The sequence below is a fragment of the Oncorhynchus nerka genome, linkage group LG18, assembly GCF_034236695.1.
Source record: "Oncorhynchus nerka isolate Pitt River linkage group LG18, Oner_Uvic_2.0, whole genome shotgun sequence".
In the NCBI taxonomy this organism is placed as follows: domain Eukaryota; kingdom Metazoa; phylum Chordata; class Actinopteri; order Salmoniformes; family Salmonidae; genus Oncorhynchus; species Oncorhynchus nerka.
Window position 1 is genome coordinate 31966708 of NC_088413.1, and position 23389 is coordinate 31990096.

The 23389-nt window shown below is 43.9% G+C and overlaps 1 protein-coding gene across 2 annotated transcripts; it reads right to left on the minus strand.

Annotated features, from left to right (window-relative positions):
• Positions 1-992: 992 nt before the first annotated feature.
• On the minus strand, positions 993-15985 carry LOC115145714 (zinc finger protein 777-like). Of its 2 annotated transcripts, none has more exons than XM_029687237.2 (6): positions 15404-15985; positions 9612-9742; positions 9245-9418; positions 3687-3839; positions 3180-3291; positions 993-2945 (listed from the first exon to the last, which is right to left on the minus strand). In XM_029687237.2, exons 1-6 carry the CDS (start codon positions 15717-15719, stop codon positions 1993-1995), a joined length of 1839 nt encoding a protein of 612 aa, XP_029543097.1. In that variant the 5' UTR covers positions 15720-15985; the 3' UTR covers positions 993-1992. The 2 variants fall into 2 exon arrangements, with proteins under 2 accessions (XP_029543097.1, XP_064860072.1); XM_065004000.1 differs by lacking the exon at positions 15404-15985 and adding an exon at positions 13515-15389.
• Positions 15986-23389: the final 7404 nt, after the last annotated feature.

Below are 23389 nucleotides of genomic sequence, written 5' to 3' on the forward strand. Positions count from 1 at the left end.
TTGAGTCATCTGTGGATCTGTTGGGGTGGTATGCAAATTGGAGTGGGTCTAGGGTTTCCGGCATGATGGTGGTGGTGTGAGCCATGACCAGCCTTTCAAAGCACTTCATGGCTCACCGACATGAGTGCTACGGGGCGGTAATCATTTAGGCAGGTGACCTTCGCTTTCTTGGGCACAGGGACTATGGTGGTCTGTTTGAAACATGTAGGTATTACAGACTGGGTCAGGGAGAGATTGGAAATGTCAATGAAGACACTTGTCAGTTGGTCCGCATATGCTTTTGAGTACACGTCCTGGTAATCCGTCTGGCTTGAGCACATAACTTGAAAAGACACTTACATGCCATGATTTAGACTTTCATCATAACCCTTTTTACGATCTGTTTATTATGTTTATTATGTTATGTCAATAACTGAAAGGATCATTTATGAAGAATGACAACAATCTTTCATTGCAGTCTGGTTTCTTTATTTACTTTCAACAGCAAAACATTCCAAAATGTGTATTCATTTGAAAAATGTAAATCAGTTATCATCTCCAGTATCATCACAGAGTCTATTTCGTAAAATGTTGTCGACATTCACATAGCAGTTATTTTGGTGGTGTCGGAGGTGGAACTGTGTTAGAGCTGTCAAATCCACAAGGGGCTCCTAGCATTATATCTAAAGCGGACATTGCCATTGGCTGCACGCAGTCACATTAACAGAAATAATATACAGCCTTGTTTACAAGTTTGAACACTGGAATGTAAAATGTAATCTACACCTCGATTAGGATGATAGAGATCCTCATTATTTAGTTGAATGATTTTTCAAGTTGAATGTAATTATTTCTACATAGTCTACACTTTCTTGTTTTGAACTAAATCGAGGGGGCGGGTGTGGCTTCGTGACCATAATCACAAGAGCAGCTGCTCACCGATTTGACAGCTGCAACGCAGTTCCACCTCCGACACCACAAAAACATCCGGTATCGCCAGTTAACGCTTGATCTGATTGATTCTATGCTTTATTGATGCTACTGAAGATTATACCATATAGACTGCCCTGTAGATAATCATTGCATTCTGCAATGAATTGTTTTGTTTATTATGGATCCCCATTAGTTGCTGCCTGGGGTTCATCAAAATTAAGGCAGTTTATACAATAAAAATATTACAACACATTCACAGATTTCACAACACACTGTGTGCCCTCAGGCCCCTACTCCACCACTACCACATATCTACAGTACACGGCAGACAGGGTATATGCCAGGATGGTCCACCATGCAAAAAGTCTGTTCTGGCCCTGCATCTTCTGGTGACCTATTGGAAAATGTACAACAATGATATTAAGATTACTTTGTTTTGATGACAAGACAAAGTAACCTACACACCTGTGGAAGTTATCTACACCCCTCCTATCAGCCAATCAGGACTGTGTATGTAAATATATAATTTCATATTCAAATTTGATTCCTAACTTCCACACGATCAGACTGAGCATTTCAGTGGAGTCTCAGGGAAATAAATGATTAAAAAAAATATTTTGGCATTCTATTTAAAAAAAATAAACACACAGTGAATTATTAGACAAAGTGACGATTAAAAAAATGTAATTAAAAAGACTGCTTTAAAATGAGTAATTAAAAAGATTTGATTTGTATGATTTGTTGAACAACTTGTATGATCACAATTGATATTTTCTGTAAATCTGGTACCCCCATTTTGATCAAATTAATTTTAGAATACTTTGGAAAAGGTTTAACATTACATTACACACAGCTTCATGTCAAGTAAACATTTCCTCATTATAAAACACCAAAATTCAAACAATAGGACAAGGTTGTCCCTTTTTATCAGTGAAGCATTTTTACAGACACCATCACACCAACCATCATCACCATATCATCTACTAATTCTTTCCTCAGTTCACCTCATCCAGTTCCTTCTACATCCAACACCAACAGAATTAACAAACTTACTAATACTACGTTACATGTCCCTATACTCTATACATGGGCCATGTGCATTTTCTGCTGGTGTATTCTGAGGTAGCTCCTCTCTGAGAACCTCTTTCCACAGTGCGTGCAGGCGAACGGCCTCTCTCCTGTGTGGACCTTCAGGTGCATCTTCAGCTGGTCCTGGCGGGAGAACCTCTTCTCACACTGGGGGCAGCTGTGGGGTTTCTCCCCTGTGTGGACCCTCTGGTGCCTCTTCAGGTTGGACGAGTCGGAGAAACTGGCCCGGCACAGTTGGCAGCCGAATGGTTTCTCCCCCGTGTGCATCCTCTGGTGGATCTCCACCTGTTTGGGGAAACTGAAGGCTTTCCCACAGAATGAACACGGGAAGCGCTTCTCTTTGGCGCCACCACCTTTACTGACTCCATCTCTATTACTCTCATTTGTCAATGGGCTTGTATAGCCATTTGGTGTTGAGGCACTGGCATTGTCTGAGGTCTGGTTTAATATTAGGAGAGTGTCAGGAGGACAAAGGCCAGGGAGTGTCTGTGTTGTCGCAGGGTCCATGTTCCAGTTGATAGATCCTATAGAAGGCAGGATGAAGGCACCACCTGTTAGGGGGTCAACCTGAAGTGCCATCAGTCTCTCTGAATCACAACTATAGGAGCAGGACGGAGCATCGTTAGCCGAGTCTGTGTCTGTTCTCGCCAGCCGAATAGGGACACCTCCAAATCTACGTCTCGCCCTGGTCTCAGCCAGTCTGTTGTCATGGAGACTAAGTTCGGAAGTTGTTTTGTGTCCGACTGTCTGTTTCTGGTTGTGGTTAACAGCGTTGTTCCCCAGCCCAGAGTTGAGGACGCTGTCCCATCCACTGACTTCCACTATTTCGCCTCTGGTCCTCGCCTGCTCAGTGATGTTGTCCCCAGGCACTTTGGCTGCACCTTCCTGGTAGGGGGAATCCAAGATGGCTACCCAGTCTCCTCTGTTAGCCTCCAGCCAACCACCTGCAGGAAGAGGTTAGAAAATAGACTTTACAAACATGGCAGAGAAAACTCTACATATGGAGTTTAAAAAAAATCTATTATCTGGTCAAGTTCATACATTGTGTGTTTTTGTATGTAAACACAAGTTGAATTGATTTAATTTGATGAATAAAGAAAATGAAAAAAATTATAGCCAGGCGGTATTCCCATTGAAGATCTATTACTGTATGTAGGCTATATGTATTTCTCCCTTACCTTGCTCCCCCATCTTTAGTTGACTCAGCAGGTCAATGCTCTCTGGTTCGTCTTCTATTGTCTCCTCTTTGACTATCAGCAGATCAGGCTTCCCATCCTCCATGTCTACTGACTGTAAGAGATACAGAGTGAGAGGATGTTGGATCAAGAAATCTGATACGAGCATCCTGCTATGAAGCAGCTTCTGATTGGGCAATGAGGGATTTCTATGAGTACTATGCAAACATGTTAGTTGATTTTATTACTTGATACTCTTTAATGGTTTGATAATTCAAAGACATGGTCCCACACTTCATACAAAATGAATCAAGACCAGGACCCGTATCCACAAAGAGTCTCAGAGTAGAAATACTGATCGAGGATCATGTCCCCACCTGTCTACATAGTCTTATTCATTATGATCTAAAAGGCTAAACTGATCCTAGACCAGCACTCATGCAATGAGAGGCTTTGTGGATCCGAGCTCTGACCTAATACCATGCAGACAGTAGTTTACAGTGGGCTCACCTCAGTGATACTGTATGTGGTCTTGTGCTGCTCAGCTGGTTCCTCTGTGGGTTCAGGAGGAGGTGTAATCTGGTTGTCCTCCATGACCATGTTCCCCAGACCCTCCTCACACCCCTCATCCTTCACCAAAAGCACCTCTGGACTCTCCTCCTCCTGGAATAGACAGGTGATACAGATTACACAGACATACACTCCCTCAGGTACATACACACAGATAATAAACACACTTTCAACATGGAGTGTTTACCCATCCCCACTACGTTTGAGTCCTATACTGTAGTTACAGAATGACTTCATTGTCCCCCACGATGAAATCGGAGAGGGGACTATGGAACTGTCTCTGTACGCACGTTAGTCACACGCAATATCTCAGACACCACTGGCCCGAATTTGACTAAAGTTGGATTAATAAAACATTTTACCATAGAGCTCTGGGTCCCAGTTTCCCAAAAGCATCTTAAAGCTAAGTTCATCATTAGCACCATTTTGGGAAACCGGGCCCTAGCATTTACAAAATGACACTGATTGGCCCAAGAGGGCGCTATAGCAATCAACTGAAATTCCAAACTTTGAACAAGCAGATCTCCTGTCTCGACATGTTTACTGTTGCTTTGTTGTTGTTAAAACCATCAAGGTGGATATAAACTGAGTGTACAATACATTAGGAACACCTGCTCTCTCCATGACATAGACTGACCAGGTGAAAGCTATGATCCCTTCTTGATGTCACTTGTTAAATCCACTTCAAATCAGTGTAGCGGAGGAGAAATAAAAAAATAAAAAAAATCCGGTTCAAGAAATTATTTTCAAGCTTTGAGATAATTGAGACATGGAATGTGTATGTGTGCCAATCAGAGGGTGAAGGGGCAAGACAAAAGACATAAGTGCCTTTGAAAGGGGTATGTTAGTAGGTGCCAGGCGCACCAGTTTGAGTGTGTCAAGAACTGCAACGCTGCTGGGTTTTTCACGCTCAACAGAATGGTCCACCACCTGACATCCAGCCAACTTGACATAACTGTGGGAAGCATTGGAGTCAACATGGGCCAGCATCCCTGTGGGATGCTTGTAGATGACTTGTAGAGCCCATTCCCCTACAAATTGAGGTTTTTCCATCACTTTACTTAGATTTGTGTATTAAGTAGTTGTTGGGGAATTATTAGATTACTTGTTAGATATTACTGCACTGTCAGAACTAGAAACACAAGCATTTCGCTACATTCGCAATAACATCTGCTAACCATGTGTATGTGACCAAGAAAAATTGATTTGATTTGTTCTTAGGACAAAAAGGGGTGAAACTCAATATTAGGAAGGTGTTCCTAATTTTTTTGTGCTCTCTGTGTAAATATGTTGTGGGTAAATAAGTCAGCTGTGACAAGTCAAAAGTCATCATCAGACAAACCTGACTAAACTATTTTGAGGTGTACATTAGGTGTTTGTTAGTGTGTGGGTATGTGTAAGGTATATTTAGTAAGTGTATATTGATTATAAAGGTAAAACTACTGTAGTGTGTATGCAGAATAGGGTGAGATCATATGTGATGTATACTAAAGAGAGTCTCAATGAGTCTTAGAATGAAAAGTCCCATTTTGTGTTTATTAAACATAAACAAGTTTTGAATACACCATCTGAAAACCACATACATGTCTCAACTACAATTCTGCATGAACTTGATAAACTACTTTCATTTTCTCGTTAAAAGCATCTTGGGAAAAACATCAAGTAGTTGAATGAAAGTAATAATAGGCATTTAAAATAGGCATTTGTGAACATCATATAACTTACACAGTACAAACACAATATGTTAGACTTTTTAGGCTTATGCCTTATAACACACAACGCTCTTAGTTGTTGCAGAAAAGGACACACTACTGCTGTTTATTTTTTTATTTAGTATTTTATTAGGATCCACAATGAGCTGCTGTTAAGGCAGCGGTGACTCTTCCTGGGGTCCAAGCAGAAAACACAACAACAAATAAAATACATGATATACATAAATATATACTGAACAAAATTATAAATGCAACAATTGTATAGATTTTACTGAGTTACAGTTCATATAAGGAAATCAATTAATTGAAATACATTCATTAGGCCCTAATCTATGGATTTCACAACTGGTCACAGATACCTTCATAAAATGGACCTCAAGAGCTCATTACGGTATTTTTGTGCATTCCAATTGCCATTGATAAAATACAGTTGTGTTCGTTGTCCGTAGTTTATGCCTGCTCATACCATAAGCCCACCGCCACCATGGGGAACTCTATTCACTACAGCAGCCCACACGATGTGATCTGCAGTTATGAGGCCGGTTGGACGTACAGCCAAATTCTCTAAAAACAACGTTGGAGGTGGCTTATGGTAGAGAATTGAACATTAAATTCTATGGCAAAAGCTCTGGTGGACACTCCTGCCGTCAACATGCAAATTGCATGCTCTCTTGAGACATCTGTGGCATTGTGTTTGTGTGGCAAAACTGCACATTTTAGAGTGGCCTTTTATTGTCCCTAGCACAAGGGGCACCTGTGTAATGATCATGCTGTTTAATCAAATTCTTGATATGCCACACCTGTCAGATGGATGTATTATCTTGGCAAAGGAGAAATGCTCACTAACGGGGATGTAAACAAATTTGTGCAGAAAATTTGAGAGAAATAAGCTTTTTGTGCGTATGGAAAATGTTATATTTTATTTCAGCTCATGAAACATGGGACCAACACTTTACATGTTGCATTTATATTTTTGTTCAGTGTACATACATACCACTACATTTACATTACAATTGAGTCATTCAGCAGAGCACCCTTCCAGAGTGACCCACAGCTAGTGCATTCATCTTAAGATAGTCAGGCGAGACCACATATCACAGTCGTATCCCAACCACGTATCACATGCATAATACAATACGTAATTCAATACAAAATGAATAGAAGTCTGTGTGTCTCTTTACAATCACTGTTGTACTTTTATCTGTTTTTTATTATCTTGAGTTACATGGGGTGGCAGAGAGTTCAATTTAGTCATGGCTCTATTTAATACTGTGTGTTTCCCAGCCTATGTTCTGGACCTGGAGACTGACGAGACCTCCGGTTGCATGTCTTATGTGATACAGATAAGTTACTGTGTGCCAATTGCTTGAACAGATAGTTTGGTACCTTCAACGCATCAACATCTCGCACAAAGACCAACAGTGACGTAGTCAATCTCTCCTCAACTTTGATATTCGCCATCTGTGTACATCTAAGTGCAAAACCTGCTGCTCTGTTTTGGACCAACTGCAATTTGCCTATGTTCTTCTTTGCCGCACCTGACCACACAACAGGAAAGTAGTCTAGGTGCGACAAAACTTGGACCTGTAGGACCTGCCTGGTTGACTGAGGTATCAAGAAAGCTGAGTAACGCCTTCCCATTTTAGTAACTATTGAGTTTCTATGTTTTGACCATGATATCTTGCTATCTAGAGTGACACGCAGCAGTTTAGTCTCTTCAACTTGCTCAATTGCCACATTTTTCAATAATAGATCCAAATGAGGTTTAAGGTTGAGCCAGTGATTTTTACCAGAAATTATGATTTTAGTTTTTGACATATTTAGCACCAGACTACTGCTAGTTACCAAATTCTAAAACTGACTGGAGCTCTATGTTAAGGGTGTCAGTTATTTATTTTGCACCAGCAGTGTATACTGTTGAGTCGTCATTGTACATGGACAAACATGCTTTATTCAAAGTCAGTGGAAGGTCATAAGTAAACACAGAAAACAATAAAGGTCCAAGCCGGCTGCCCTGCGGTACACCACACTAAATCAAATTTGCATTAGAGAGGCTTCCATTAAAGAAAACACTCTGTGTTCTATTGGATTGATAACTGTCCATCCATAAGGCAGAGGATATTAATCCATAACACCTATGTTTTTTCAGCAATATGTTATGATCAAAGTCTAACAAAACAACTCCCACAATCTTCTTAACAATTTCTTGTCATCAGTCGTGTCAGTGCCGAGTATGTTGAGTGCCCTTCCCTATAAGCATGCTGAAAGTCTGTTGTTAATTTGTTTTCTGTAAAATAACATAGTATTTGGTCGAAGGTGCTTTGCTATTTTTGGGCAGCGGAATGACCTTTGCCTCCTTCCAGGCCTGAGGGCACACTGTCTTCTAGGCTTAGATTGAATATCTGGAAAATAGGAGTCGCAATATATTCCGCAACAAACCTCAGTAATTTACCATCCAGGTAGTCAGTTCCAGGTGGTTTTTGTCCTTATTTATAGATCACACTTAAAAAAAAAAAAAAAATCTCTTCCACACTAACTTTGCAGGATTCAAAGCTACAGCGCTTGTCTTTCATAATTTGGTGTGTTATGCATGAATATGAAGGCTCAGCATTTCTTGTTTGCATGTCATGCTAATCTTGTCAACAAAAACGTTATTAAAGTAGTTGGCAATATCAAAGGGTTTTGTTATGAATGAGCCATCAGCCTTAATGAAGGATGGAGCCGAGTTAGCTTTAATGCCTAGAATTTCATTTAAGAAATCCAAAGCTTTTTATTATAATTCTTTATATAATTTATCTTTGTTCCATTGTATAGTTTCTTCTTCTTTTTGTTTAGTTTAGTTACATGATTTCTCAATTTGCTGAATGTTTGCCAATCTGCTGTGTTTCCAGACTTATTTTCCATTCCCTTAGCGTACAGGTGAACGACCTCTCTCCCGTGTGGACCTCAGATGGTGCTGGTAGCAGGACCGCTTCTCACAGTGGGGGCAGCTGTAGCGTTTCATCCCAGTGTGGACCCTCTGATACTTCTTCAGGGTGCCAGCTTCGAAGAAGCGCATGTGATACTGTGTACAGCTGTAGGGTTTCTCCCGTATGGACCCTCTTGTGGATCTCCACCTTCTGGGGGCAGCTGAAGCCTTTGTTACAGAACATGCAGAAGACCAGTTTTCTTTACGATTGCCTGATGTGGCTCCGACTCCCTGAGCCTGAGCTCTAGGCATGTCGTTTGAGTTAAATACCTGATCGAAAAGGACATGGCTGAGTGAATCCATTGCGGTGGACACTGGGTCGCGATCCCTCAACGCGTTTCGTGACATTTATCGAAGCTTTCCCTGTAATCTAAGAAATCTCTGCCCTGTGAGTGTCTGTCACCTAGGTGATTATCTGCATTCCATGTTGTAGGAACTTCACAGTCACTTCATCTACGACCAGACCCTCCCCTTTCTTATCTTGGCACCCTTCAGAGTATACACTACTACTGTACCGGTTCCAGTCCCCTCTAAATCAGTCTGTGTCTCTAAACCCAAGGGCATGTTGCCAGGGTCCTTCACTGTAGTGTAAGAACAAGCAGGATCACCACCACCAGTTTCTAACGTATCACCATCCCCATGGGAATGAACCGTCCTCTGGCTCTGGTGAAATACCAAGAGGACAGCCCAGTCTCCCCAAACCCAGTCTCTCTGAGTCTGATCTGTGGTCAGATCCTGTGTGTAAGGGCCTGTGTGTTACAGTTAAAGCCTTGGGTGTCTGTTTCTGATTTGAGGACGGCGATCTGCGTTCCACTGACCTCCGTCATGCTGCGTCGGGTCCTGGGCTGCACTGGGGCGGTGGTGGGGTCCTCTGTGGCTACTGGGGTTGCTCCAGCCACTCCAGTTTTGATGTTTCTGCTGTGCAGTGGAGCTTGCTCTCCTTCAGACCTTTCCAGCTTGACCCCAGGACCTGCAGTCTCTGCATCTGCATACTGACACAAGAAGAGAGGAGGTTATTACTGGTACATGAGTACAATTGGATAACAATGTCCTAGGGAAGTCTCACATGCTCCCCTATGGCAGATGTGCATGTAAGCAAGTAAATAGCTGAGTGGAGACTTTCTGAAATAAATCAGCCACATTTGATTTACAAAGTACTTGTAACTATTAATGCAACAATGTTACCCTAATCTCTATCACGTGCTGGGTTAATGTTCCACTCCCCTCATCAACAGTGATTGGTTGGTCATCTCTCCATGTATCGTGTCCCGCTGGCTTCTCAAAGCGCCTGTGGCCTCCAGTGAGATGTCCTTCACCTGAGAAAGTGATTGGGGGAAAATAGGTTGTTAGGTTAGCTGTTGTCTACTCAAAGGTATATAGACCCCTTTCTGTGTTTGCAAACATTGCTGCACGAGGGCGACATGCACAATTTGGTTGCAGAACACGGCGGAGTTGTCATAGAACGCCCCCCCCCCCCCCAAATCTATTTACATATTTCTTATGAATGCATTGCAAACTACTTTTGGATTATAAGGCTCATATGAATGTCCTGCTTAATATAACGTTTCTGTCATCATCTCAAATCAACTGCATTATACTTTAAAAAAAACACTTAAACTTGGCCCAGTAAAATGGCTCTTTGGCTAACTTTGCTACAGCCTATGTGAACGAGTGTCAGCATTCAGGCTAACAACTGCTGCATCCAAAGTAGATATTGTACAAAGATCACAACCAAATATAATGTTGGTGACTGTTCAAGCAATAATCAAAACAACACTGTAAGTGTACAACAACACCAAAATATATTGCTGTGGTTACAACAACCAATGAATGTTTCTTTGTGGCGCTGACTGACGACTGGGTGACCTGCTTTTATTCTGCAATCTGCATCCAAAAGCTGTGCGCATCTGGTTAGAATATTCAGGGTTGGGTAGGTTATTTTCTAAATGTAATCGGGAATGAATTACCTGTCCGAAATTGTAATCAGTAACGTAACTTTTGGATTACCCAAACTCAGTAACGTAATCTGATTACTTTCAATTACTTTTAGATGACTTTCCACTTAAGAGGCATTAGAAGAAGACAAAAAGGAATATTACCAATTGAACAACATTATTTTAAAAAACTTCAGTATATTTTAGTAAATACTTTCTTAACACTTATTTTTCTTAAAACTGCATTGTTGGTTAAGGGCTTGTAAGTAAGCATTTCACTGTAAGGTTGATGCATGTGACAAAAAACATTTAAATTGATTTAACAATGACATTCTAGACGATTATGTACTTCCAACTTTGTGGCAACAGTTTGGAATAAGCCCTTTCAAGTTTCAGCATGACAATGCCACTGTGCACAAAGCGGTCCATATAGAAATGGTTTGTCAAGATCGGTGTGGAAGAACTTGACTGGTCTGCACAGACCCCTGACCTCAACCCCATCAAACACCTTCGGGATGAATTGGAACGCCGACTGTGAACCAGGCCTACTCGCCCAACCTCAGTACCCTATCTCACTAATGCTCTTGTGGCTGAATGGAAGCAAGTCCCAGCAGCAATGTTTGAACATCTAGTGGAAAGCTTTCACAGAAAAGTGGAGGCTGTTATTTATTATTTATTTATTAAACCCTTATTTTACCAGGTAAGTTGACTGAGAACACATTCTCATTTACAGCAACGACCTGGGGTATAGCTACACCCCTACTCTTACGATAAGTGCCATGGGATCTTTAGTGACCACAGATAGTCAGGACACCTGTAGGGTGCCATCTGAAAGATGGCACCCTACATAGGGCAATGTCAAGCTGAGGGAAGGGATTGGAAAAATGTAACCACTTTTGCTATGGATGCAAGGACTGACCATCCATTATATCACAATTCTAGTTTTAACCATGTTTTGAGTCTATATAGTGTTTGTTTACATTTACTTTGTTTACAAATATTGGAATAAAACAATTGTATATGTTGGGTTCTGATTGGGTTAGACAGTTGAACTAAGCTCATGAGGCAAAGGGGGACCAACTCCATATTAATTAGAGGTCGACCGATTAAATCGTAATGGCCGATTTAGGGCAGATTTCAAGTTTTCATAACAATCGGAAATCAGTATTTTTGGACACCGATTTTGCAGATTTTTTATTTATTTTTTACACCTTTATTTAACCTGTTGCTTCTACTCGGGACGCTTGCGTCCCAACTAGAGCTCTGGAAATGCAAATGCGCTACGCTAAATGCTAATAGTATTAGTTAAAACTCAAAAGTTCATTAAAATACACATGCAGGGTATCGAATTAAAGCTACACTCGTTGTGAATCCAGGCAACAAGTCAGATTTTTAAAATGCTTTTCGGCGAAAGCATGAGAAGCTATTATCTGATAGCATGTAACACCCCAAAAGACCCACAGGGGACGTAAACAAAATAATTAGCATTTCGGCGTTACACAAACCGCACAATAAAATAGAAAACATTCATTACCTTTCACCATCTTCTTTGTTGGCACTCCTAGATGTCCCATAAACACTATTTGGGTCTTTATTTCGATTAAATCGGTCCATATAAAGCCTAGATATCGTTATATGTAGACTGTGTGATAAACGAAAAAAACATTGTTTCAAAACGTAACGTCATTTTTTAAAATTCAAAAAGTCGACGATAAACTTTCACAAAACACTTCGAAATACGTTTGTAATGCAACTTTAGGTATTAGTAAACGTTAATAAGCGATAAAATTCATCAGGAGGCGATGTAAAGATCATTAGCTGTCCGTCTGGAAAAATGTCCGGCTAGAAACTCAACGAAAATATCCGGTCCTAGACCGGATTAGATACGGTGTCCTGCATGTGTTTGACCAAGAAAAAACTTGAAGGGAAATGACAAGACTCTAGACACCGTGTGGAAGCTGTAGGTACTGCAACCTCAGTCAATTAATTGTGGTTCACCTTTATCAATGGGATCAAGTAGCGCATGGATATATTTTCCCATTTTCAGTGATCAGTTTTTCCTGTGCTTTTCGATGTAAATGCCGTTCTGGTAAAGCCACAGCAGTGATTTAACCAGTTTTTTAAACGTCTGAGTGTTTTCTATCCACACAGACTAAGCAAATGCATATACTATATTCCTGGCATGAGTAGCAGGGCGCTGAAATGTTGCGCGATTTTTAACAGAATGTTCAAAAAAGTAGAGGGTCGACTGAAGAGGTTAATCTTTATTTAACTAGGCAAGTCAGTTAAGAACACATTCTTATTTTCAATGACGGCCTAGGAACGGTGGGTTAACTGCCTCGTTCAGGGGCAGAAAGACAGATTTTCACCTTTTCAGCTCGGGGGAACCAATCTTGCAACTTTACAGTTAACTAGTCCAACGCAATAACGACCTGCCTCCTTGCACTCCACAAGGAGACTGCCTGTTATGCGAATGCAGTAAACCAAGGTAAGTTGCTAGCTAGCATTAACTTGTTATGACTGCAATCCCGCTAACTGGATCGATATGACAACTACCAGTGAAAATAGAGGGCGCCAAATTCAAACCACAGAAATGTCATAATTACAATTCCTAAAACATACATGTGTTTTATATCATTTTAAAGTTAATCTTGTTGTTAATCCCACCAAAGTGTCCGATTTCAAATATGCTTTTCAGAAAAAGCACTACAAATGATTATGTTAGGTCTCCACCAAACCACAATAAGCACAGCCATTTTCCAGCGAAATATAGCATTCGCAAAAAGCAGAAATAGAGATAAAATTACACTAACCTTGAATTATCTTCATTAGAAAACACTCATAGGACTTCATATTACACAATACATGCATGTTTTGTTTGATAAAGTTCATATAAAAAAATCTGAGTTTACATTGGCGTATTAAATTCACTAGTTCCAACAACATCAAGTGATTTTGCATAGCCACATCGTTTCAACAGAAATACTCATAAATGTAGATGATAATACAAGTTATACACATGGAATTATAGATATACCTCTCCTTAATGCAACCGCTGTGTCAGATTATTTTTTTTAATTAACGGAAAAAGCAACCCATGCAATAATCTGAGACGGAGCTCAGAACAGAAAATACATAATTCATGTTTCCTTACCTTTGATGAACTTCATCAGAATGCAGTCCTAGGAATCCCAGGTCCACAATAAATGCTTGATTTGTTCGAAAATGTCTGTTATTTATGTCCAATTAGCTACTTTGGTTAGCGCGTTTGGTAAACAATTCCAAAGTCACAAAGCGTGTCCACTATAACGTGACGAAATGTCCAAAAGTGCCGTAACAGTCAGTAGAAACATGATGTCAAACGATGTACTGAATCAATCTTTAGAATGTTGTTTACATATATCTTGAATAACGTTCCAACCGGAGAATTAGAATGACTTCAGATGACCGGTGGAACGCAGGTCCTTCCTCTGTGAACGCGCATGGTGAAAGCATGGTCAACTCGTGGCAGTGGTGACTATTTCCTGTCTCATTCGACCCTCCTTCACATTAGAGTCATCAGACAAAGTTCTATTGACATCTAGTGGAAGGCGTAGGAAGTGAAAACTCATCCATATCTCGCTGTAATTTCAATGAGAGCTTGGTTGAGAATCTGCCACCCCCAGAAAAAAATACAAACAGGAAGTGGAATTTCTCAGGTTCTGTTATACTCACAGACATAATTCAAACAGTTTTATAAACTTCAGAGTGTTTTCTATCCAATACTACTAATAATATGCATATATTAGCAACTGGGACTGAGGAGCTGGCCATTTACAATGGGCACCTTTTCATCCAAGCTACTCGATACTGCCCCTGCAGCCATAAAAAGTTAAACTTAAATTATAAAAAACAATCAATCAATCATAATCACGAGTTAACTACACATGGTTGATGATATTACTAGATATTATCTAGCGTGTCACGCGTTGCGTATAATCTGACTGAGCATACAAGCATTAAGTATCTGACTGAGCGGTGGTAGGCAGAAGCAGGCGCACAAACATTAATTCAAACAGGACTTTCGTGCGTTTTGCCAGCAGCTCTTCGTTGTGCGTCAAGCATTGCGCTGTTTATGACTTCAAGCATATCAACTCCCGAGATGAGGCTGGTGTAACCGAAGTGAAATGGCTGGCTAGTTAGCGCACGCTAATAGCGTTTCAAATGTCACTCGCTCGCTCTGAGCCTTGGAGTGGTTGTTTCCCTTGCTCTGCATGGGTAACGGTGCTGCTTCGAGGGTGGCTGTTGTCGATGTGTTCCTGGTTCGAGCCCAGGGAGGAGCGAGGAGAGGGAAGGAAGCTATACTGTTACACTGGCAATACTAAAGTGCCTATAAGTTCATCCAATAGTCAAAGGTTAATGAAATACAAATGGTATAGAGAGAAATAGTCCTATAATTACTACAACCTAAAACTTCTTACCTGGGAATATTGAAGACTCGTGTTAAAAGGAACCACCAGCTTTCATATGTTCTCAAGTTCTGAGCAAGGAACTTAAACGTTAGTTTTCTTACATGGCATATATTGCACTTTTACTTTCTCCAACACTTTGTTTTTGCATTATTTAAACCAAATTGGACATGTTTCATTATTTATTTGAGGCTAAATTGATTTTATTGATGTATTATATTAAGTTAAAATAAGTGTTCATTCAGTATTGTTGTAATTGTCATTATTACAAATAAAATAAATTGGCAGATTAATCGGTATCGGCTTTTTTGGGCCTCCAATAATCGGTATTGGCGTTGAAAAATCACAATCGGTCGACCTCTAATATTAATGCCCATGATTTTGGAATAAGATGTTCAACAAGCAGGAGTCCACATACTTTTGGTCATGTAGTGTAGTAATCTGGGGAATTATTGCATACTGTCCAAAAACTGACCCAAGACCAAATTCTGGTTAACACATCTGAACACATGTGCAGAGGAGAACCGGGCAACAGGCACTTGAGTTATATGAAGACAAGAACGGGGCGACAGCCCCCGCCTTCTGCAAAATGTACCTCTTGCCATTCCTCTGTACCGATCAAGGATCTTGACACTACTGGTACGACTGGCGACACTACTGGTACGACTGGCGAGGGTGCGCTCTCGAATGGTCCTCTCTGCGCGTTCCCGTGCCACCTTCAGGTCCAGTAGCTGTAGTTTCCTCCGCAATGCCCTGTTTTCTTTCTGGCTTTGAGTTATTTCCAAACGAAACACTGCATAGTCGTTGTCTACGAGTGTACATATCTCTGCAACGGCTGCATTCGCTAGCATCTCCATAATGGAGGCTATTTGAGTGTGAATGCCCAAACCGTTAAAGTTATCCATTGGCATTGTTAGCTGATGTTAGCAGCTAGCTAGCGTTACTTAGGAAACATCTATCAAGAAAGTCCTGTCTCCAACACGAATTAAACTGCTTTCAGTTAAAAGATTAATATGTTTTGTTCCCGTTTGTTAATAAACGTCTAAGTAACAAAAATAAAACACTAACGTGGGAGTTGTTCTTGGTCAATGTTCACTTCCGTTTACACATAAGAGAAAGGATCTTATTGGTTCGCGTCATTGCTCAAAGGGCGTGGTGAAATGAAAAACGTATGCGAGCTGTTTGAAATCCAAACAAGGTACTGCTTATTACGTTACACATTAAAGCGCCAATCAGTGTTTGAAACAATAAGGGAAGTCTCATCTTCTGTTTCTGTAAAAAGCTTAGGGATAGGGTTGGAAAAATGTAGCCGCTCTCAAATTCATAGACAAAGCTAAGGATGCAAGGGCTGACCAGCCACTCGGGCGCAACGGTCTAAAGCATTACATCTCAGGGCAAGAGGCATCACTACAATTCCTTGTTCGAATCCAGGCTGTATCACATCCGGTCGTGATTGGGAGTCCCATAGGGCAGCGCATAATTGGCCCAGCGTCGTCTGGGTTTGGCCGGGGTCATTGTAAGAATTTGTTCTTAAGAGACGTATTTAAAATAAAATGAAAATCAATGATATCAAAATTCTAGTTTTAACCATGTTGAGGCTATATCGTTCTTGTTTACATTTACTTTGTCTACAAATATTGGAGTAAAACAATTGTATATTTTGGGTTCTGATGGGGTTAGACAGTTGAACTAAGCTCATGAGGCAATTCTAAGTTATATTATTCAAGAATCAATGGGTACATATTCATTTATGAGAACAAAATGCATGTAGAATCTGCAGATTGCCCCTTTAAAGAGAAAATTTGCAGTTACTTTATACATTTTTGGACTTATATATTAATAGTATGTGCCCATTGATTCTTGGAAAACTCCGGTATCATCTTTCTACAGCGAGTAAGCAAGTCTGAAATTTCAGAGCTTCCGACATGAAGTGAACGCGCCATTAGTCCCTTATAATCTAGTTTGTTAAAAAGCCTTCAGAAACAAAATAACAAAATGTAGGCCAATCCTATCTTTGCTAAATACATTGTTTTATTATTTTCTTTAGAGACGTTGAACAGGTCATTTGCATGTCTTCAATATGGAAATATATTGTTACAAATAGTGAAAAACAGGGTTAAGCTGTAGAAAAGGAAACTAAGATGCCTGACTAAACTAACCAGAAGGGAGTGCTAGAAAGCTGGCCATTTTTAACAGTCACCACCAAATGTGTTGTACAAATTTTAAATGAACAACAAAGGGCAGCAAGGGTAGACAGACATTCACTGAGAGAGATGACTTGAAGACTTGTGGTCATCCAGCGAGGCAGAGATGTAGACCAGATGGACAGCTGGTCCAACAGATGTCCTGTCTCTTGGTGTACCTGGCCGCCCTGTCCCAAAGGTGCCTGAGGTCCCCAGACCAGGGTGTGACATGGTGGGGGTCAGTGCAGGCTGTGAGACGGTTCTGGAAGAGGGGAGCCATCAGGATGCGGCGATAGATCCGGTGGCGGCCGCCCCCTCTGCCCAGAAACAGGCAACAGGAGGATCTCGGCAGTGAGGTCCCCAGGTGAGGAGCAGGAGTTATCTTCACCCCCGGCATGGTGTCAGCTGAGGACACCAGGACTGGAGGTCGCAGTGGCAGAGCTGGACAAGGGTCTTAGGACTAGAGACCGCAGGGCTGCAGCTGCAGAGCTTGACAATAACTCTGCGGCTGGATACTTAGCTGGCTGGATACTTAGGTGGCTGGAGCCACGAAGCAGCAACAGGCGGTGACTGCCGGACCCAGGGAAAGGGACAGGTGGGGGCCAGGCCGCAGCAGGAAGAGCAGACGAAGGCCACAGATAATGTGGTTGGGCCGGACTGAAGACTGCGACGCCGCCCCATCAGCGACAGGAGAGGCCCCCAGGACAGGAGCTGAGGAAGGCTTGATCTCCACAGCAGCGACGGCTCGAGATCACATGACCAGAGACAGCTGCACACCTGAAAGAGAGGGAGATAAAGGGGATACCTAGTCAGTTGTCCAACTGAATGTATTCAACTGAAATGTGTCCTCCGCATTTAACCCAACCCCTCTGAATCAGAGAGGTGCGGGGGGCTGCCTTAACTGACATCCATGTCTTTGGCTCCTGGGGAACAGTGGGTTAACTGCCTTGCTCAGGGGCAGAACAACAGATTATTACCTTGTAAGCTCAGGGATTTGATCCAGCAACCTTCCGGTTACTGGCCCACCACTCTAACCACTAGGCTACCTGCTAAATACTCAAAGATGGAAGAGAGCTAGACCCTGGGTCGTGAAGAAACTGAGTGCCCAGAGCTAGTGACTTTGGGCCTGACCGAACTTGAAACTTGGGCCTGACCGGGCTACAGACTGTGACCTAGGGGGAGTTAGACCTATTGGGACCGAGAGCCGTGGGCCTACTGGGATAGGAGACTGGGGACCTAGCATAGCAGGAAACTGTGAAGCCACTAGGTGATATGGGAACTGAGGGCTATGATGCTCTGGACCTACTGGGGCTATAGACTGAGGACCAAGTAGGACAGAGGGTGAGGTGTTTCCTACGACAGGACACTGAACACCTCGGTCAGGAGGGGCTAGCAAGAACACCAAGGCTGGGACCGGAAGGTCCCTACAGCCAGGGGCTGACAGGGCCTGGACAACAGACATGGACCGAGAGTACTTCCGGGTTGGAGCGAGCGGTCGCATTCGCACTTCGGCCCGCAGGTAGTACAACTTTTCATTACATTTCATTACATTTCACTATAGCACAACGGTTTGATTTGTCTAATCTTAGCAATTTCTTCTTAGCTAGCTACATAGCCGTCTTTGTATCAAAGATAATTGCGTAATTATCGTATTTCGTCGTCCTAACGTAGTCTACACTGCTATCTGCCCAGCAGCTAGCCAGCTAGCTAACGTCCACCGTCTACCGAATAGCAGCACTGTAAAAACTATTACACTCAACTGAACGACTTGATTAGTGTAGTGTTAGCTAGCTACATAGTTGTCTTTGCTGTCTTCGTATCCAAGATAATTGTGTAGTTTAGAGTGTGTAGTCTTAGAGTGATTATCTTAATTTACCGAGGTTAGCTAGCCAGCTATCTGTCGTCCTTAACGTAGGAGACACTGCTAGCTAGCCAACAGCTAGCCAACGTCTACCGAATAGAACTTCCTCACTCAACAACCCGGTCGCATTCCGCTTCGCTCCACAGGTAGTATCACATTTTCATTTAATTTCATTACAGTACAACGGTTTGATTTGTTTGATCGTAGCTAACTACATAGCTAGCTACATAGCCGTCTTTGTATCAAAGATAATTGTGTAGTCTAGAGCGATTTCCTAGGTTAGCTAGCCAGCTATTGTCGTTCTTTTAATGCAACGTAACGTAATCAACACTGCTAGCTAGCCAGCTAGCCCCCGAATAGCAGCACTGTAGAAACTATCACACTCAACGGAACGACTTGATTAGTGTAGTGTCAACAACGCAGCCACTGCCAGCTAGCCTACAAAGTCAACAACGCAGCCACTGCCAGCTAGCCTACTTCAGCAGTTCTGTATCATTTTAATCATTTTAGTCAATAAGATTCTTGCTACGTAAGCTTAACTTTCTGAACATTCGAGACGTGTAGTCCACTTGTCATTCCAATCTCCTTTGCATTAGCGTAGCCTCTTCTGTAGCCTGTCAACTATGTGTCTGTCTATCCCTGTTCTCTCCTCTCTGCACAGACCATACAAACGCTCCACACCGCGTGGCCGCGCCACCCTAATCTGATGGTCCCAGCGCACGACCCACGTGGAGTTCCAGGTCTCCGGTAGCCTCTGGAACTGCCGATCTGCGGCCAACAAGGCAGAGTTCATCTCAGCCTATGCCTCCCTCCAGTCCCTCGACTTCTTGGCACTGGCGGAAACATGGATCACCACAGATAACACTGCTACTCCTACTGCTCTCTCTTCGTCCGCCCACGTGTTCTCGCACACCCCGAGAGCTTCTGGTCAGCGGGGTGGTGGCACCGGGATCCTCATCTCTCCCAAGTGGTCATTCTCTCTTTCTCCCCTTACCCATCTGTCTATCGCCTCCTTTGAATTCCATGCTGTCACAGTTACCAGCCCTTTCAAGCTTAACATCCTTATCATTTATCGCCCTCCAGGTTCCCTCGGAGAGTTCATAAATGAGCTTGATGCCTTGATAAGCTCCTTTCCTGAGGACGGCTCACCTCTCACAGTTCTGGGCGACTTTAACCTCCCCATGCCTACCTTTGACTCATTCCTCTCTGCCTCCTTCTTTCCACTCCTCTCCTCTTTTGACCTCACCCTCTCACCTTCCCCCCCTACTCACAAGGCAGGCAATACGCTCGACCTCATCTTTACTAGATGCTGTTCTTCCACTAACCTCATTGCAACTCCCCTCCAAGTCTCCGACCACTACCTTGTATCCTTTTCCCTCTCGCTCTCATCCAACACTTCCCACACTGCCCCTACTCGGATGGTATCGCGCCGTCCCAACCTTCGCTCTCTCTCCCCCGCTACTCTCTCCTCTTCCATCCTATCATCTCTTCCCTCTGCTCAAACCTTCTCCAACCTATCTCCTGATTCTGCCTCCTCAACCCTCCTCTCCTCCCTTTCTGCATCCTTTGACTCTCTATGTCCCCTATCCTCCAGGCCGGCTCGGTCCTCCCCTCCCGCTCCGTGGCTCGACGACTCATTGCGAGCTCACAGAACAAGGCTCCGGGCAGCCGAGCGGAAATGGAGGAAAACTCGCCTCCCTGCGGACCTGGCATCCTTTCACTCCCTCCTCTCTACATTTTCCTCTTCTGTCTCTGCTGCTAAAGCCACTTTCTTCCACTCTAAATTCCAAGCATCTGCCTCTAACCCTAGGAAGCTCTTTGCCACCTTCTCCTCCCTCCTGAATCCGTCCCCCCCTCCTCCCCCTCTCTGCAGATGACTTCGTCAACCATTTTGAAAAGAAGGTCGACGACATCCGATCCTCGTTTGCTAAGTCAAACGACACCGCTGGTTCTGCTCACACTGCCCTACCCTGTGCTCTGACCTCTTTCTCCCCTCTCTCTAGATGAAATCTCGCGTCTTGTGACGGCCGGCCGCCCAACAACCTGCCCGCTTGACCCTATCCCCTCCTCTCTTCTCCAGACCATTTCCGGAGACCTTCTCCCTTACCTCACCTCGCTCATCAACTCATCCCTGACCGCTGGCTACGTCCCTTCCGTCTTCAAGAGAGCGAGAGTTGCACCCTTCTGAAAAAACCTACACTCGATCCCTCCGATGTCAACAACTACAGACCAGTATCCCTTCTTTCTTTTCTCTCCAAAACTCTTGAACGTGCCGTCCTTGGCCAGCTCTCCCGCTATCTCTCTCAGAATGACCTTCTTGATCCAAATCAGTCAGGTTTCAAGACTAGTCATTCAACTGAGACTGCTCTTCTCTGTATCACGGAGGCGCTCCGCACTGCTAAAGCTAACTCTCTCTCCTCTGCTCTCATCCTTCTAGACCTATCGGCTGCCTTCGATACTGTGAACCATCAGATCCTCCTCTCCGAGTTGGGCATCTCCGGCGCGGCCCACGCTTGGATTGCGTCCTACCTGACAGGTCGCTCCTACCAGGTGGCGTGGCGAGAATCTGTCTCCTCACCACGCGCTCTCACCACTGGCGTCCCCCAGGGCTCTGTTCTAGGCCCTCTCCTATTCTCGCTATACACCAAGTCACTTGGCTCTGTCATAACCTCACATGGTCTCTCCTATCATTGCTATGCAGACGACACACAATTAATCTTCTCCTTTCCCCCTTCTGATGACCAGGTGGCGAATCGCATCTCTGCATGTCTGGCAGACATATCAGTGTGGATGACGGATCACCACCTCAAGCTGAACCTCGGCAAGACGGAGCTGCTCTTCCTCCCGGGGAAGGACTGCCCGTTCCATGATCTCGCCATCACGGTTGACAACTCCATTGTGTCCTCCTCCCAGAGCGCTAAGAACCTTGGCGTGATCCTGGACAACACCCTGTCGTTCTCAACTAACATCAAGGCGGTGGCCCGTTCCTGTAGGTTCATGCTCTACAACATCCGCAGAGTACGACCCTGCCTCACACAGGAAGCGGCGCAGGTCCTAATCCAGGCACTTGTCATCTCCCGTCTGGATTACTGCAACTCGCTGTTGGCTGGGCTCCCTGCCTGTGCCATTAAACCCCTACAACTCATCCAGAACGCCGCAGCCCGTCTGGTGTTCAACCTTCCCAAGTTCTCTCACGTCACCCCGCTCCTCCGCTCCCTCCACTGGCTTCCAGTTGAAGCTCGCATCCGCTACAAGACCATGGTGCTTGCCTACGGAGCTGTGAGGGGAACGGCACCTCAGTACCTCCAGGCTCTGATCAGGCCCTACACCCAAACAAGGGCACTGCGTTCATCCACCTCTGGCCTGCTCGCCTCCCTACCACTGAGGAAGTACAGTTCCCGCTCAGCCCAGTCAAAACTGTTCGCTGCTCTGGCCCCCCAATGGTGGAACAAACTCCCTCACGACGCCAGGACAGCGGAGTCAATCACCACCTTCCGGAGACACCTGAAACCCCACCTCTTTAAGGAATACCTAGGATAGGATAAAGTAATCCTTCTCACCTCCCCCTTAAAAGATTTAGATGCACTATTGTAAAGTGGCTGTTCCACTGGGTGTCATAAGGTGAACGCACCAATTTGTAAGTCGCTCTGGATAAGAGCGTCTGCTAAATGACTTAAATGTAAATGTATGTAAATGACCGAACCACTGCAGCAGAGACTGGAGGGGGCCCCCAGGGAGAAGCAGGGAGACGTCTTTAGACAGCAGCAGGCTAGACATCGAAGGTGGGACTTAGCAGATCCCACCAGACAGGGACCGGAGAGATCTGAGTGGCACGGCCGGACTTGTTGCCTACATTAGCTGCAGGCAGGGCTCCCACAATCTGGACCAACTGACATTCTGAGGTGTCGGCTGGAGTAGTAGGGGTTCTCCCTCAGGGTGGGAGTTCTGGCAGCTCCTCCATCCCTGGAGAAGGCACTGGAACCACTATGAGGGATGCCACAGAGGGAGTCAGTTGGAGCACAGTGGTATGGTGCTCCCCTAGGGTGAGCTCAGGCAGCTCCTCTGGCCCTGGGGAAGGCTGAGGTTCCATGGTAGGAGCGGCTGTAGTAGGCCCCACTACTACCTTGAGCTCCAAGGTAGGAGCAGGCTGGATCTTAACAGCTGAGGGATCGAGACCCGGGCTGATGGCGACTCCGACGCTGATGGTGAGGGCGTCGTCGATGGCTCATGCTAATGGTGACGCTGAGGAGCAGTTTTATACATGGTGAGAGTGGAGTTGGGCTGCAGGGCGTAAATCTGCAGCATCCCCTTGACGGTGAGCCACAGCAGCTGGCAGTGAATGAGCTGCACTGCGGCAGAGGACCTCGGACCTGTCCCTTATAGCATGCAACCGATCCTTCTGCAACAAGTTGGGGGGAAGTGTCTTGCTGTGTCTTCAAATCCAATGAAATGTATTTATATAGCCCTTCTTACATCAGCTGATATCTCAAAGTGCTGTGCAGAAACCCAGCCTAAAAGTGAGTCCAAAATGACAATA